Source organism: Manis javanica, chromosome 8, assembly GCF_040802235.1.
Source record: "Manis javanica isolate MJ-LG chromosome 8, MJ_LKY, whole genome shotgun sequence".
NCBI lineage: Eukaryota > Metazoa > Chordata > Mammalia > Pholidota > Manidae > Manis > Manis javanica.
This window is the reverse complement of record NC_133163.1, coordinates 75,028,051-75,046,526: the sequence shown is the minus strand read 5'-3', so window position 1 is coordinate 75,046,526 and position 18,476 is coordinate 75,028,051. Positions and strand designations below refer to the sequence as shown.

General features: G+C 38.7%; 1 protein-coding gene across 1 annotated transcript; it reads right to left on the bottom strand.

The window, feature by feature from the left end:
* Positions 1-577: 577 nt before the first annotated feature.
* On the bottom strand, positions 578-18,471 carry DAD1 (defender against cell death 1). Its single transcript, XM_017677439.3, has 3 exons — positions 18,193-18,471; positions 11,278-11,452; positions 578-815 (listed from the first exon to the last, which is right to left on the bottom strand). The coding sequence occupies exons 1-2, from the start codon at positions 18,401-18,403 to the stop codon at positions 11,322-11,324; spliced, it is 342 nt and encodes a 113-aa protein (XP_017532928.1). The 5' UTR covers positions 18,404-18,471; the 3' UTR covers positions 578-815; positions 11,278-11,321.
* Positions 18,472-18,476: the final 5 nt, after the last annotated feature.

Below are 18,476 nucleotides of genomic sequence, written 5' to 3'. Positions count from 1 at the left end.
TATACAAGCTGTGTCATGAACTCTGATCATAAGCAAGTTACAAATCTGAGCTTCGATTTCCTCACCTAATGAGGATTGTAGATAACTGTGAGAACAAAATGAAAGAGTATGTGAAAGTGATTTGGAAGAGTACTGTGTCCTATAAAAAAACATATATATACACAACCCTCACTTTTTGCACTCTGCTTACATTGCCTAGAAGACGTGTTTCACTTTACACCACTAAAGCATGTTGCAACAGATGTTAACTGTGGAAGCAGCACACACTTAGTTCAATTTCTAACAGAGTGTTTAATGATGCAGTACCAGGCATGCATTGTATCCTAAGAGTGGAACCAAGTGTAACAATTGAGGGATTAGTAAAGGATTACCAGCTGGGGGAAAAGACAAAGGACTCTGTCATTTCCCAGGGGTTGTCAGCACTGCCTTTTGTCATTAACTTCAAATACACTTAATGAAAACATGGAAGTAGAGACACAATTGCAAGTTATCACTCCTAAAGGCTTTGTACAGGATTGAAAGAAAAAAAGGATCTTAATACAAATAAAGAAAACAAAAATCAGCACCAGAGTCAAAGGAAGGAGTGGCATGGAGTTTTTTAATTTGGAAGGCAAAAAGGTTACACATAATGGAAGGCAGAGCCCATATTAACTAACCCACGTTACAAAGTTGCTCTGACATAGCCGGAACTCTTCTAGGCTGTCTACCTGCATCCCAAATCATAACTGGTAGTAAGCATAAATGTGAAGAAAATCCGTGTGTCCAACAAGCTGCCATCTCAAGAGTTCTTATCCAGAGGAAATCAAAGAGCGAACCTAAAAGAAAGAAGCAGAAAGATGAGATATCCAAGGCTTAAAAAAAGTCTTATGATATTACAGACAGGGCCCCAAATCCTTCAATCTAAATTCTAACCCCATAAAGACAAAAACAGTTAGTTATGGAGTTCCCAAATTCTGGACAACAATCAGAAGAAAGCAAATATTTTTCACAGAACATTTCACAGAAGTATCCATAAAAATTAATGTTTCAATCTCAATTCTAAGCACAACAAGGCAAAACTGGGAACTGTAAACATGAGTTCTAACTCCAGCTCTACAATTAATCAGCTGTATGAGTTTACATACATCACCCTGACCTCTCTGACCCACAAACTCACAGAGGTGAGGGGGTTGAAATTTAGTCTATAAAGAACTTTTCTGGGTCCAGAAAGTTTATAAAGTACTTAATTTATAGTTTGTTCCCCTCTTCCCTCCTTAGGGGCAGGGTGGGGAACAAGAATTCAAGAAAGTAAGTAGAGAAAAACTGCCAATCTCAGATTTAACAAAGGGCCAAAATAAAGGAACATGGTTTTCACTTAAAGAGAAGGTTATTTTTGGCAACATACTGAATGACTCCAAGAGGAGCAGCCACACTGCTGCCAGTCAGATGAAACTGGGACCTGCAAGTTGCTCGCAGGTAACACGGGGTTCCTTTCTAGTCCTTCCAGGAGAGCTGCTCACGTAGTGTGCTCCAATATGGGCGTGGCCAAAAACTGACCCCTTGTCCCTAGGGGGACTCCGGGGTCTCAATTTTCTGGCAGCGTGCTGTAATCTTCTGTGTGTCATGACTTGAAAAGGGCTGGAAAAGAATCCCTTTCAGAAGAGCTGAGCTACCCCAGTAAGTGAAAGGGCATCACCGTACCTTACATATTGGCTCAGGTGACCTGGAGATGCCAGCATCAGAGGTAAGGAAAAATCTCAAGACTTCTAACCAGGGTGCTTTTACTTCACTAACAATGGTATTTAGAGAAATGCTACATAATTGCAGACTATTTCTACATCAGTGGGACAGTGAGGAATGTGCAAAAGAAAGCAAAAACAGGGAACAAAAAGGGTTCACAGTGCTAAACAAGAGCAAACAGGCCTACTAAAACACACCTATTCACTCCAAATTTCTTAAAGCAAAACTCTGGCAACAGACTGTAAACTATTAAAACACATCCGTTCTATTGGCCAGGGTAAGAGGAGACTAGGGCATAGGGCCGAATCAGTGAAGAACCTTGACACATTAAGAATTACAAAAGAAATCCTAGTACAAAAGTCAAGTTTTGAGATTCTACAATATTAAATCTTAAGACATTGGAGCTGGTCCATCTAGAAGGCAAAAATGACTCATTAAGTCTCTTTTTGATAGTGGTTTTCAGAAAATTCTACTTAACAAAAATCTCTCCTTTCTTTTAAGGCAAAGATACATTTACTAGAGAGTATTCTAAATCCAGAGGTTCTAGGATTCTTTTAGCTCAAAAAAAAAAAAGGACTATTCAACAGCTCAGAAGAATGGTTTCAACTACTAACCAGGAAATAAAGGTTTCAGGAAACGAATATTACTTCCTCCCCTGACACCAAGACATGCAAGATGGCAGACACCTACTGAGAAGAGTTAGCATGACTTCTGCAGTCTATTTCACCCATGCAGAAAAGACTGTCATTTGGTCAGTCTGTTCTAATCATTTTTTTAAAAGTAAGGCACAACACAAAGAACTGTTAAAAATAATTACTCTCTGTTTAGATACAAAAGATAATGCCAACAGGATCATTTCTGTTTGGAATCTGTGCTCTCTTCCAGTGCCACTTCTATTCAGACACCAGCGAAGAGCAAAAATGCTCAACTACTGATTTCCCTTCAAATCCATCTCATTCTGGATCCTGGTCAGCCAATTAATACTGAAAATAGAGAAAGTGTGAATCAAAGACCATTCTGCAGAAGTCCTAGGTTTAGAGAGCTCAATTTGAATCACTATAATTTCAGAAGGTACAGACTATACATTTCTAAAAATGAAAGGAGCTTACAGAGATCAACTAGTCCAATCCTCTTATTTTATAGATGAGGAAACTGCAACCTGGCAGTTTGACAGATTTGTCCAGAGCTGTGCTGTCCAGTACAAGCCACAGGTGACTTATTTAAACTTAATTAAAATTAAATAAAAATTACAAATTCAGTGCCTCAGCCAGCCACATTTCAAGTGTCAATAGCACAGGGGGCTAATGACTATCCTACCAGGTAGTAAAAACTTAGAATACTTCCATGCTGCAAAATGCTACTGGACAGCACTGATCCACATCGCCCTCCCTGGATACAGTCAGGTCTCCTGATCTGTAACTGCATTTCTTCTGGATCATACGAAAGATGATCCAACTTTGCAGAAACATTTTATATAGCCTGTTTTAATCCTTTCCTATCAACCTCTCCTGAGTTTTTCCCATTTAAAAAAGAGAAGTTTAATATTTTTAATGAAAAACTAACAATTTGTGTGTGTTCACCATCCAAAAGGCTTTGGACTTAACAGTAAGAAAGGAATATAAAATCTTTAGTCAAAATGTCTGTCATCAAGTTCCCACTCTAGCACTTACTAGTTCCAGGGACTGGACAAGTCAACTTGAATCTCACCAAAATTTAGTTAGTTACTCATGTGTAAAATGGGAATACTGCTATTTGTCTATCTCCATCACAGAGTGAGCTGTTAGGATCACCTGGGTTAATGTGTATAAAAGTATACATGCAGTGTGAGTTCTGCAAGCCTGGTAATGTGACAACTATAAAACATTTTACAAATATTGTCTAATTTTGGAAAAAGTCTATACAAACATTGTGCATTTTGTTATAACTCAATTTAACTTTCCCCCTCCTGTGAATGGAGGATGGGAATCTGGTAATACAGATAAAAAGTAACAAGAAAAAAAACAAGAAGAGGAAAAAAAGAACAAAGCTCAGCTGAGGATCCTCATAAACAACACGATCTTCAAACACAATGGAAACTATCATGAATTCTATTAATCAAGAGACTTTAACAGCTGTAAAAGCCTGATGAACATCCAGGTTAATTCCCTCACTGTGTGTACACAGGGAAGCTGAGCCTCGGACAAGATTTTTGTCAATTCAACTAGTTAATAACAGAGCAAAATCTGTAACTCAGGTCTTCTGACATCTAGTCTCATGCTTGTGTCCACCCCACGACCCCTCATATGAATTTTTTCCTTGGCTTCTTTGTTGCACAGCATTTCCACATGTCATAGCATTTATGTAACTAGTGACATAGCTATTTTTATAGCATTTTCTTGCAGTTGAAAATGATTTACACATTCACATACTCATTCAACAAACATGCATGATGACTGTCAGCCCTGTGCTAAGCCCTGAGGCCCCTGCCCTCTGGGAATTTAAGAGTTCCGTGGGACAGACAGGAAAGCAAATGAACAGTTTCAGAACTATTTGCCAAGCAAAACATTAAAGGCATGCACAGTGGACCCCCCAGCATCAGAAGAGGCTCCTATGCAACTGAGAGTGGGGATGACATGGAGTAGGAATGTCTGAGCTGCTTGGAGAAAATGAGGCAGGGGGTTGGGGCAGTGCTGACCTTCATACAAATCTACTTGGCATTCTTTTTCCTTTTCTTTCTTCTTTCTCATCTTTTTTTTTTTTGTAGGTTTAAATGAACCAAATACAAAATAGAGCTCAATCACCAAAGGAGTCATCAATTAGTTTTTTTAATAAACACGCAGATTCAAGGTCTTAAGAGTAATAGGTAAATACAATGAGATAACACCTTACACAAATTAAAATGGCCACTATCTAAAAGACAAGAAATAACAAGTGTTGGTGAAGATATGAAGAAAGGAACCCTCCTACAGACTATTGGTGGGAATGTAAATTGGTGCAGCCACTGTGGAAAGCAGTATGGAGATTCCTCAAAAAACTAACACCATACAACCCAGTAATTCCACTTCTAGGAATTTACCCAAAGAAAACAAAATCCCTAATTCAAAAAGATACATGCACCTGTGTGAACTGCCAGGTTATTTACAATAGCCAAGATAAAGCAGCAGCCAATGCCCATCAATAGATGAATGGATAAAGAACAGGTGGTACATATACACAATGGAGTATTATTCAGCCATTAAAAAAAGAAATCCAGCCATTTGCAACAACAGGTAACAACCTAGAGGGTATCATATTCAGCGAAATAAACCAGGCAGAGAAAGATAAATAGCATATAATTTCACTTATTTGTGGAGTCTAAAAGCAAAACAAAATAACAGGAGACTCACAGACACTGAGAAGTTACTGATGTTTACCATGGGGGTGGGGGTGCGGTAGGAAGGCAGGAAGGGTGAGGTAGATAAAGGGGTACAAAAATTCTCAATCATAATATAAGTTGGTCACAGGGATGGTAGTACAGCATGGAGAATATACCCAGTGATTCTGTAACATCTTCCTATATTAACAATAGTAACTACACTAGTGGAGGTGAGGATTTAACAATATGGGAACTGTTGAACCACTGTGTTGTACATTTGAAACCAATGTAAGATAGTGTATCAATGGTACCTCAATTTTTTAAAAAAGGACCAAATGAATCTCACCCTCTAACCAGGGAAAAAGGGGGTTGAAAAAGAGACTGTACTGTGCTTAATTCAGTATGCTCTGCAAATTTAGAATAGTTTCCTTTTTGAGAACTTACTGGGTGGCTAGACCTAATTCAATAAAAAGTGAAATGTCAAAGAGAAGATGGAATAGAAACTCACAGCCCCATTTCCAAACAAAAATATATAAAGAGATTATTGCTGACAGAAGTCATGCTGGGAGAAAAACAGGTTTAGAATGAACCAGAAAGGGAGTCCCTGAACTTTCAAGAAAAGAAAAGAAAGGGAAAATCTGTCAGTCTTTGTGCACATGGTCTTACATGAGCAACAAAATCCTTGAGTCACTTCAAGGTTGCAGGTCCTTTTGTGCTTAACTCGACATTGCCCACTTCTGGCCACAATATAAAGTAACCCCCACCCCGCATCTAAGCCCACTCAAGACCTCTGCTGCCCTCCTGTGACTAGAAAGAAACTAAGCTTTATCACAAAGATAAAAGTGGTTTCTTTCCCCTAAACCCAGTTTCTCTTAGTCTTTGTAGTACATTCTCTCAGTATAGAAAATATGCAGTCACTAGGTGGCAGCAGAACCTAAAGAATAACATTTAGGTCCTCCTGACCTATCTTCAGCTCAACAGCAGCCTAACGCTGTCATCTCTGTCCCAATGTCCCCATCATTTACCTCATTTCACCTCATCACGTAGGCATTTACCATCTCATATCACCACAAGAAGGGTAAGGACAGCACAGTAAGATATTTTGAGACAGACCACATTGACATAACTTCTATTATAGTATGTTGTTATAATAATCATTCTATTTTATTAATCATTGTTCATCTCTTACTGTGCTTAATTTATAAATTAACTTAAGTATGTACATACAGGAAAAAACATAGCATATATAGGGTTCAGTACTCTCCGTAACATGAGGCAGCTACTGGGTGTCCCTGCACATATCCCTGCACATAGGAGGGACTACTGTATTTTGCTGATGAATTTGAGAAGTCAACAGTGTTGATAAGTAGTCCTGTTAGTCAGATTTATGTTCTGCCAAGCCCTGTTAGCCCCCTCGCTCCAGCCAGAATTAAACACAATGAATTTTTTTTTTTGAGGGGGCCTCTCTCATATTTATTGATCAAATGGTTAACAACAATAAAATTCTGTATAGGGGACTCAATGCACAATCATTAATCAACCCCAAGCCTAACTCTCAACAGTCTCCAATCTTCTGAAGCATAACGAACAAGTTCTTACATGGTGAACAAGTTCTTATGTAGTGAATAAGTTCTTACACGGTAAACAGTGCAAGGGCAGTCATATCACAGAAACTTTCAGTTTTGATCACGCATCATGAACTATAAACAATCAAGTCAGATATGATTATTTGTTTGATTTTTATACTTGATTTATATGTGAATCCCACATTTCTCCCTTATTATTATTATTATTTTTTTTTAATAAAATGCTGAAGTGGTAGGTAGATGCAAGATAAAGGTAGAAAACATAATTTAGTGCTGTAAGAGGGCAAATGTAGATGATCAGGTCTGTGCCTATAGACTAAGTATTAATCCAAGCTAGACAAGGGCAACAAAACATCCATGGATGCAGAAGATTTCTCTCAAAACAGGGGGGGTGAGGTTCTAAGCCTCACCTCTGTTGATCCCCAATTTCTCACCTGATGGCCCCCCTGCAACTGTGCCTGTCTTAGGTTGTTCCTCCTTTGAGGAATCTTACCCGTCTCTGGCTAACCAGTCATCTTCCGGGGCCACACAGGGAAATGTAAAGTTGGTAAGCGAGAGAGAAGCAATATTGTTTGAAAAGGTTAGCTTTTTACTTCTTTGCAGATTTATGACCTGTGGCTTCTATGCCCAGCATTTGTCTTGAGGTATCTTTACCACTTGGAAGAATTATGAAACTTGGTAATTTTCTATATGAGGCACGAATTCTACTAAAGGGTTGTAATTAGGAAGGAAGAAGAAAAGCTATAGAAGAAGCAGATGGAAGAAAACATGGGAAGATTGATTATTTCTTTGACATATCTTCTTGTAGAGTAACATAAGCATGTATAGGTTTTAACAAACTACTAATTAAATTGCACACACATTAACATAATAGGAATACAGCTACATAACAAATGCAGACCTACAATTACCAGCCATATCCAGTGAAACCAAGAAAACCAGTTAGGTACCCTAGGCATTTGTGAAATCTTATCAATGATATGATGGTACACAATGAATTTTTAAAGACCTACGGGAAGATGGCCTCCATTATGAAAACAAAGCAACACGAACAAGGTTTCAGCACAAGCGTCTGGCACTCTCCCGCAGACTGAGCACACTTCTGAGCTCAGGTTTGCCTCTTTGTGCACAGTTCATTTTTCCCTCTGATCCAGGGCCCAGGTCATCAGGAACTTTCCTTCCCCAACTGTGACCTAATGTAGCTATGGCCCTCTTTTCTGCATTTCCCTTCAGAACACCTGGAATAAGCTTTTTTTTAAAAAGAATTTCACAGAGACATGAAAAAATAAAACAGAAAATATTAACAAATAGAATATATTTTTAATATTCCAACCTATGAACTTCTGTGTCACACATTCTTTCAAAACAGACTCGCTGCCACCTGATCATCATTTCAAGCATACGTGGGTTCTCCCAACCTAAAAGCCCACTAGGAACATTTTTCACTTGTGCATTTTCATTTTTATGATAATCTAAAGAATACTAGGAGTCTGTTCTTGACCACTGGGATAACCATCTACAACCAACCATGCTGCCAAGTGAGCTGCTAAACAAACTTTAACACACTTTCAGAAGACTACAAAGTCTGAAGTTTGGAAAAGGTTGTGTTAACATATCTACGTTTTACTTTAGGCCTAACTGAACAGAACAGCCATGAAGAAGTTCAAGTCTTACAACAGAGGGAAGGAACCAGGACTGAAGAAGGATTCAAAGGAAACATCGGCTGAATCTACAATGTCTAATCTGTTAAAAATTTGTTAACTGGCAGCGATGAATACATCAGTATTTGTTATATTATTCTCTGTACTTTACCTGTGTTTTTTAAATTGTCATAATAAAAGCAAAAAAAGGGAAGTAAAAAGGGGGAGAACACGGATAAAATAATTGTGGTAACACTTTAAACACATTTAACTCTGGAATTGTCAAATACTTCATACAATAAACAACCTTAAGCAAAAATGGTTTGATTAACCTTAAAACCTTAAAAAGAGTTTTTTTTAAGTTAGACTGGATTATCAGACTTATATAATATAGATTTCTAACAAAGCTCTCTGAACCTCAGTCTCTCATCTGTAAATGGAATCGGCAAACCTATCCTCCAGAGGTTACTATGAAAATAAAATCGACACACAAGAAGAAGCCGTTAAAGCCTAGCGCACAGTGAGTTCTCACTATATGTGAACTTCCTTACTTCTCCTTGAATGCACTTACTATTTTAACTCAAAGCCATTTTCTTTTTATCTGCCTTTTTCAGAGTAGCTGTTGGCTTCAAATGTCACCTAAATTCATGCAAAAGCAATATACTCTCTAAGTTTATTCTTTTTATACCCAATTCTCAAAGTACTTGGAGAACATTCAATCTGTTTTGTTCTACCTTCTGAGTTGATATAAATATTGAGAACTAACTTGGCGACTATTTTTTAAAGTGTTCTGGCACACTGCACATACAGCTGAGTTAGAAGCACATTAAAAGGGCAAAGAGATGCATCTATTAAAAAACTGAGAACAGGACGTATAGTCTGTATCAAATGAGGGATCTCTGTGAAAAACCTTCTGGCATTCCCCCAGAGAGGATTTTCCTGTGTGTACACTCTCTATAGAATGATTTAATGCTGCAATCTGGAATAATAAAAATTTGCTTTACCTGTCCATATTTCCCAGCTGAACAGGTGGCCATAAGTTGTTGATATGGTCTGCACTATGCAGTTTCTGCTGAGCCTGCTTTTTGTCTGTTTTTTTCATAATTCTGATATATAAGTTACCTGCAGCAGAGTCCTCCTCCAATCACAATGGCCCTAGGAAATAATTTCCCATGATTTGGTATCTCGCTGAACTTAGAGAATATCCTTGACATGTTTGCTCTGTCCCCTTCTTAAGCACACAGATGACTCTTCTAGAAAAAATAACTTAAGAAATCTAGAGTAAGGCAATCAGAAGACTTATGACCTTTCCAGTAAGGTCACCGGCAGAAAGCCCAAGAGTTACTTATGAGGTGTACAAGTGTACATCAATGTTGGTGGTTCAGTTTTCTAGCTGTACTCAAGGAGTTACCATTCATCAGACATACAGCTCCTGCCTCTGCTCCCAGATGACACTCCCAGCAGCTCCCATATCTGGAGTTCCACAGCACTCTGTTCAGATCCTCAGGGTGGCTCTAACTATACTGTACTTTAACTGCTGTGTTTACATGACTTTTCCTCTAGAAGGTAGGAGTCACATTTTACTTTTCTTTGTTATTTCCAGTAACAAGGCACTGACTGGCACATAGAAGAGGGGATAGAGAGGGTAAAAGAGTGAGGGAAGGATGGCAACTCAAGTCCTGATCAGGTGTCCAAAAACTTAAATTGCATTAGAATAATAGAAAGAAGTTGTTCTCAAACTTTTTCACTGAAATAAACCATCTCTGTCAATTTACACTACCAAAAATGAAACCTGAAGTCCCTAAACTAACAGAACTGTTTTTAAGGCAATATCAATAATGAAGAAGATTTAGGTAACATTACAAGTAACTAATTCATTCACGCCAGAAACTGAAGTATAGTCATTATCACATTATAACATACCCGTAGTACATAGCTGCTCTAACTCTTGTGTTAAGATTTCTGTTAGTACAAAAATGACAGATTTCCAAGTAGTGACAGAAAAAAGTTGGTCCTAGGGTATTCTTCCCCATACTGGAGTAACATCTTCTAAGATTCTCTTTTCTCTACCACTAAATTCTGTAGTGGAAAGCAAAGCAAAGAGGACATCAACTCATCAGCTAGCTCCATGGAATGCTGGGAGAGCACCAGGCCAAAAGCACCAGAGGACTAAGGCGCTACTCTGCAACCACCTGGCTATATAGCCAGAGAAGGCCACTGCACTGTTCTGAGGCTTGGTTTTCTCATATATAAATTAACAGTGCTGACATACAGTTTGGAGAACACCCATGTACTTCTTAAGAGCTTAGGATTCTACTTGAGAGGAGGAAAGAGCACATCACACATGAAGGAGAGGCCAAGCAGAGAGCTTTGCAACTTCTGTCAGTCAAAACAACTCAGGCTCCACAGCCGTGTTAAGAGTTAGCAAAAATGGCAAATGAACCAAACAGCATCTCATCCTATATTTTAAAAATGTCTTCTCCCAAGCTAATCCAATTTCACATTTATTTCTACTTTAGTACATATTATCAGCAAATGGCCTCATTCATTCAGCATATTTTGGATATCTACCAAATAAAAGCATTACTCCAGGTTCTATGGGAACCATAGCCCAGCATTTTAAGTCATTTGAGATCAAAATCAGAAAAAAATTATAAAGCAAATGTAAGAGCAAAACCTGTATTACTCTTCCAAGATCCTGGAGTTATTTTCAGGGAGTTATTGGTGCAGAAATTAATGTATTAGCCACAGGCAAGCTCTCATTTTCTGCTACCTTAATAATTTGAAAAAACAGTGACAGGAGAAGGCAATCACCAAGAGCAGCAGCACTGATGAATCATGACGGTATTAATGCATACTTCACAGACCCATGGAAAATCCTGCAACGAACTTATCAGAAGAAGTATCAGAACCTTGCCAAACATGACCGAAACCAGTCCCATTCAACTTCTATTCTTAAAATCAACACTGTGGGACAAGGGCTCCGATCCTCACTTACATTCTTCTAGTATGTCACTCCTCAAGTAAGTACACAGGAATGACTCAGCCAACGAAGTTCATGACCACAAGGTGGAGGATGGTGCTGGCAAAGAGAAAATCAGCAAAGGCTCGCTCTGGGGAAATGCCTTGGAAATCCACTTTGTTCTGTGGGTTGATCTGTATTCTCAGGCAAACTGTGTAAGAAGCAAAACAAAAAAATGATTATCTAAAAGTACCAAACAAATATGACTGCTAATGAACAAACATCTACCCTATGACCCAACAGTTCTAACAGAAACGATGTGTAAGTGCATCAAAAGGCATGTACAGGAATGATAACATGACAGCCCCAAACTAGAAGCAATCTAAATGTCTATCAAACAGTAAAATGGATAAATGAGAGCATATGTGAACAATCAAGCACTATAAAGCAATGAAAAAGAACTTCACAACATGGATGAATTCCACAAATATAATGTTGGGCAACACAATTCAGACACAAAAAGTACATGCTGTATGATTCCATTTATATGAAGATTAAAATGAGGCAAAATCAATCAATAGTAATACAAGTCAGGATAGTGGTTTTTATGTTTCACAGAAGGAGGGGGTAATTGGGAAGGTGCAGAGGTCTCCAAGGTAATGTTCGACATCTCGATCTGGGTGGTGGCTGGGTGGGTGAATTTAAAAATTGATCAAATTGTACACTTAAGTTTTACACTCTTAATGGTTTGTTAAAGGAAAAAATATCACTTGCCAGAGTTAGGCTTAAAATCAAAGGCTTGCTATGAAAAATATATATATAATCAAAAACATCTTCAGAATTCTTAACTCCTCATTTAACTACACATATGCCTAGACTGGGAAGTAGGTGAGGCAGTAACAAAGGGGTTACGCTGAATAACAAGATAAAATTGATGATTTTCTAATAAAATAATTAGAATAATATTGGATGTATAATATATTAGATAACAGAAATTATAAATATAAGATGCTTATCCATGAGGACCTCATAGTTATACATATCTTCAATCTCAAAGTTCTAGCAGCTGCTTATCTCAAAAAAGGTAAGAAACCTAAGCTATGTGACTAAGCTTGTGACTTCGACAAGAACTCTCCACTGCCACATTTTATACCCTTAAGATTCCAACTGACACATTAGCCAGTCACCATTTGACATGAAAAGGGAGCTCTAGGAAAACACTTTTCCAAAATATTTTTATGCCTGTGGTAAGTGATAACACTAAGAAAATCCAAATTTGCTTCAGGCTAGTATCCATTCCTTCACTAACAAGAAAAGACAACCAACGGAGACCCTAACACAAAGATCAAATAACTATGAGACTAGTTCTGCAGAGTCCATCACCATGGTAACAGAGTTTTCATTATGTTTAAACACTGTGGAAACACCACTGATCTTTTCAGGCCCCTAGACCTTCAGAGTACGAAGGACACTGACTGAGGCAAGGGCAACCAATTAAAATCCTGCTGTGGGAGCACTGATTGGTTTATCCACCTGGGAGCACTGGCAATATCTATTAATATTTGTTTTACCTTTTGACTAAAGAATTTATTTTACAGAACAAAGACATCCTAACAATATGTTTGTAAAGTTAGAAAAAAGTGAAAACAGTCCAAATGTCATCAAGGGGATTATATAAATTACATTACTGACATGCAACGACATCCCATCAATTTCTCAAAAGAATCAGATAAAGTCTCTACATGCTGACATCCAAGATATATTAAGTGAAAAAAAAGCCAATTACCCCAATCCTATTTCTTTAAAAAAAAAAAAAAGGTGTATGTAAGGCAGAAACAAACCATTATTTTCTCCTTTAAAATGTTTTAGATGGAATCTAAAAAATCTGGAGAAGTAGATACCAAACTATTTTAACAGTGGCTACAGGGGTGGAGGATGGGGGTAGTGTTTCAGAAAATATAAAAGAGAAGCTTTCCACTAAGGTGAGTAAGGTAACGAACTGATGTGTTATCATTACCATGATCATATTAACCCAGGTATGTTCCATAATAACATAAGACTCACAGTCCCACAGGATGGAAGGGACCATGGAGGTCATAAAGACCAACACCCCATTTGATACATAAAATGCCCAAGAAATGGTACACCTGGGCACACTGGAGGAGTCTGCCTGAAATCACCTGGGAAGCTTTCCAAGCTATACTGACACTTCCAGAATCTGATGAGCCATCCCCAGGTAGACAACTACAAACCTACCAGAGCCTGTGTCACAGATGGGGTGTACAATCCCTGAGATGCACTCAGGAATAATGGCAAAAAAATGCCTGTTTCAAAAGCTCCTACACAATGAACCTTCAGTCTCTCCCTGAGCACTTCCAAAGAGGGAAATTCACTCCCTCCTGAGGCAGCCTCTCCATTTTAGCAGTTCTAACTATCTCCTTAAATGTCCATTCATCCAGCAAAATATTTACTGAGCATCTATGTGCAATGCATTGTCCTAAGTACTGAGAATAAGGCACAGGACAGACAAGCCTGGCTCCCAAAGAACTTACACCCGATGAAGAGAAACATATTAATTAATAAGTAAATTAACATGCAAACATCAGGTAGTGGTATGTGCTATGAAGAAAATAAAACAAGGTAATAACAGAGTAACTGGGAAGTTATTTTTTATTTGGCACTCACAGAAGGCCTAAGACGGTGTTATTTAAGACCAAAACTTGAAATACAGGAGCCAAGCATGCAAAGATCTAGAGGCAAAGCATTCCAGGTAGCAGGAACAATCCTGACATGTTCAGACTAACCAAACTGAAATGATCAAGGGCAAGTGGGAGACATGGGCCAAATCCTATGGGGCTTTGTAAGCCTCAGGAAAAGAGTCTGGATGTAGGTCTAAGTTCTAAGTGCAATGGAACAACATTTCAGAGTTTTGAGCAGATGAGTAAAATAGCCTGACTTAAATTTTTTAAGATTGCAAGAACTGCAATGTGGAGAATGGTTTGCAGAGTTAAAGAAGCAGAAGAATCACATAAGAGCCAAAGAGCTGAGGCAATGGTAGTAAAAACGGACAGAAAGCTGTATTTTGCAGAAGACAAGGCTTACTGATGAAATGGATCTGGGAGATAAGAAAAATCAAGAAACCTCCTCAATTTTTGGCTGCAAGAACTCAACCACTGTTGACACTGTGTACTGACTGGTGAAGAGGCAGATGACTGAGAAGGAAGGTTCCATTTAGAGTTTCATATAAGACTTTAGAAGTGAAGATGTCAGGTGACCAAATGGATTTGCTAATTTGGAACTCAAGGAACAAGTCAAAACTAAAAATCTTAAGTGTGGTAATTGCAATTCTACAAACATTAAATTCACCTACAGAAAGAAACAGAGAAGAGGTATAGAATCATGTCCTCACCAGAGAAGCACCTTGCACAGCACCCAATAGGAAGGAAAAACCATTGAGGTAAGAACAACCAGGAAAGTGTATGGTTGTAAAAGCTTCAAGAAGAAAATACTTCACACAGAAGCTGCAGCCAACTATGTTAAATGCTGAACACTGCTGAGCATTCAGGTAAGGTGAGGCAAATGGCCATTAGTTTGCCAAGATGGCAAGAATAGTTTCACTGGTATGGTGGGGAGAGACCACCAAAGGCGGTAATGGAATAAATGGAATGTGAGAAAGCAGAATCAGCAACTGGACTATTCTTTAAAAGGAATTCTTTGATGATGGAGAAGAAAGAAATGGAATGGCATCTGGAGGGGTACTGAGCTTAAACGAAAATTTAATTGCACAATATTAGACCATGTTTACATGTTGGAAATGATCCAATCGAGAGGGTGAGAGATTAATGATGCAGAATGGAAGGATGGCTGCAGAAGATGAGTCCCAGAGTGAGCAAGAGAAGACTGGTTCCTCCGCACATTTGATAGGAAAGGGACACATCATCCATCATCATGGGAAAGAAGTTATAGGCGGGGTACAGTTGTAGGTAGGCTGCTATGATTCCTGGGTGAGAAGACAAAAGGAAGTCTGTCTGTTTTTTGTGAAAAATAAAAGCAAGTGAAAAAATAAAGCAAGATCATCAACTGAGAATAAAGGAAATAAGGAAATACAGAAGAAAGTGTAAAGAGAAATTATCAAAAGAAAAATTAAGGTATCAAGGAAACCTAAGTTTTGAAGCATATTTTGGAAAAGTAAACATTAAGGAAATATTACAGGACCACCAGGCAGGACTTAGTGTCCATTTGCTTTCCTATTCTCACCAATACTACTCCATCACAGCACTACTCACAGTTACTTGTCTGTATCTCCCACTATATTATAAACTCTGTGAGTGCAGAGACTACATCTGTGTGTTTCAAAGTTGAATCCTCAGTACCTTGGCAGAGAACCTAGCAGATAAGAGCCTAGCATTCCTTTCATTCTTATAGGTATACTCATACATGCTCATACAGTGTTATGCACTGAGGATGCAGAGATGAAAGGACTACCCTTATCCTCAAGGGGCTAACCTTCCAGAGGGAAGACAGACACACAAATACACATAATACCGATGTGCCATCTTTCTCTCTCCCTCATACAGACACACACACACACACACACAAACACACACACACACATACATACATACATACCAGACTACAGAACTTTTTCCTACAATTCACCCTACGTAAAAAACTAACACCAATTTTAAGTTGCTCCCTTACCAAATTATTTTTTAATCTTTACATTCTTTCCTATTACCTACAGGATAAAAATCCAAATTCCTTGGCCTGGTACTCGAAGCTCTAGTACGCAGCACTTCCTAATCTTTCGACATACTCTCCTACAATTCCCATTCTCCAGTCAAACTGGCCTCCTCCCTTCTCTTCTTCCAAGAATAAATAAACCATAGGAAAGGTAAAAATCCCAGCACCATAAATATGTGCAAAGCTTCCCTCCCCAACAATCACAACAAAGGATAAATTCCAAATTTCAAATTTCCCATTAAAACCAGTCTTCCATTGAGATCTGGGCCAACAAATTGCGGAGGAGATACAATTTGGCAAGGTCAATATTGTCAAAAAGAAATGCAAATTATATCCTTTGGTGTAACTGCAATGTCATGAATCCTGTTTTCCTGAAGGAACTTGCATTTCTCTGGCCCAGTTACCTGTTATCTGACAGCTTCAGAAATCTCAGCCCCCTCACTCCACTAGTAATGTATTCTTTCACTAAGTATTCACTTCAATGGCAAGCCATGACTCTCCATGAGAGAGGAAAGAAAGGAATCTGCCAATTCAATTTTAGCCACAACAGCCTGAAAAACAGGTCTTGGCATAAGGAAAAATTACCCACTCAAAAAATCTTCTGGCTTTATCACACTTATAATCTACAACACTAGTCCACACCCACTCCTCAGTAGATTATACTCTTCCATGTAGCCCTGAGGAGGCATTCTTAACCATAGAGCCTTATGAAGCCAGGGTGACTTCAGCAAAAAGGCTCCTTTTTTTAAATCAGCTTTCAGGCCCCATCCTATTCTTATTCATGCCAGACTTGGCAGACAAAATCATTGAACAAAGAGTCACAAGAAGCTCTCAAGATTCCTTCTCCAGTTTGGCTAATAAAATTCATAGTATGAGGAGCGGGCAGTCAGGAATCTGGAGCAGAGGGTAGTGTATCTGTTGTATCCCATGATGCTAACATATCAACTCCTGATGGCCAGGATGCTGTTAGAGAAACAGGTCTTGGTTACTTAGGACAAAACTTAAAGGTGACAATAAAATATCTAAGTAACATACTAGCTCTCTAACTTCAGACCAGGCTAGTGTACAAGTCTTAAGTCCTTAAGGCTACTTTTGGTTCTAAGAGAGGAGTGGGTAGAGTATCTCTGGCGTGATTCTGAGCTAGCAATCTGTGCAAAATGCATTCTATAAATATATAGAATTAATGTATTTATATAACATATAAATATATATAAGTTCCCTCTGTAATGAAGAACTACTACAAATGAAGTCTCTAGACAATTCTAATGCTGTATTTTGTCTGTGCCCCGACTGTAAACTAGTTGAAGACAAGGAACATAAACCTGAAGTGCCCCCAAAGCTTTTACCATAATACCTTGTATTAAATTTAAAATAACAATTGATGGCCTGACTGACTGATCACATTGGGGGAAGGGAAAACATGAATTACAATATATGTTCAAAGACAAGAAGCAGGCCATACAGTGACTGGAAAGGCCCATGTGGCGGCCACAAACAGGACTGTCTAACACTCCCTGGCCAACCATGGACTCAGTATTCACTGAATCCCTACTGGACAAGAAAGCTCAGATCCTGGCAAAAACATATGGTGCAGTCAGCTCTTACTAGATATGACAGTCTACAAGGCATCAAATGCTGGGAATCAGAAAGAATGATAAAGCTAAAGTAGAATGATGTGAATAAAAACTGAGTTCAGAATAATGAAATACAAACTTCATCTAGAAGAAATGAGGAGCAACTAAAAGCCAAAATCAAGTAAAAGTTGATGTAACAAGAAATATCCTATACTTCTATTTCTTACACTGTTCACTGAAAAGTTTTACTGGAGCTTAGAAATGATTAGGCCAAGGTGAGAGCGATGCTTCATAGCTGGATTTTCCATTTTAAGTGTACCAACTCTAAGGATATGTTAAAGCTAAGTGAAAGTTGGATTGGAGTTTCCCCTGGTCCAGTATGAAGTGGACACCAGGCTGAGCAACAGCATTAAGGTGGTTTCTTCAGATTTAATTCCAGCTCCGAGGCGACTGTTTTGATACTAAGTTTGTGACAACCTTTCTAAACCTCAATTTTCCCATTCACATAAGAGGGCAACGCAGGCTCCTCTCATTAATTTCACGAGGCGGTGGTCTGATACAAAATAGAGAAGAGTGCTGTCAGAATAAAAGAACACCAAATTAACATATTATTATTGCTATTACAGATCATTACCGGCTAGGATGAAGCTCCCCACACAAGAGATGAAGCCCGAAAGAAAAGAGTTGAAGGGGAAGGTCCCCACGAGGAGACAATAACCGAATTGCAGCGCCCCGGTCAGCAGTATATACAGGAGGTACGCGTCCAGCAACTTCAGACGCTGCGGAGTGGAGCTCAAGTACTCTTCTAAGAACCGCGAGATAACCGACACTACCGACGCCGACATGACTACCGTAACGGTACTCCGGCCCGCACGGTCCAAACTCCCAGAAGACTCCACCGGATGTAGCGCCAGCGCA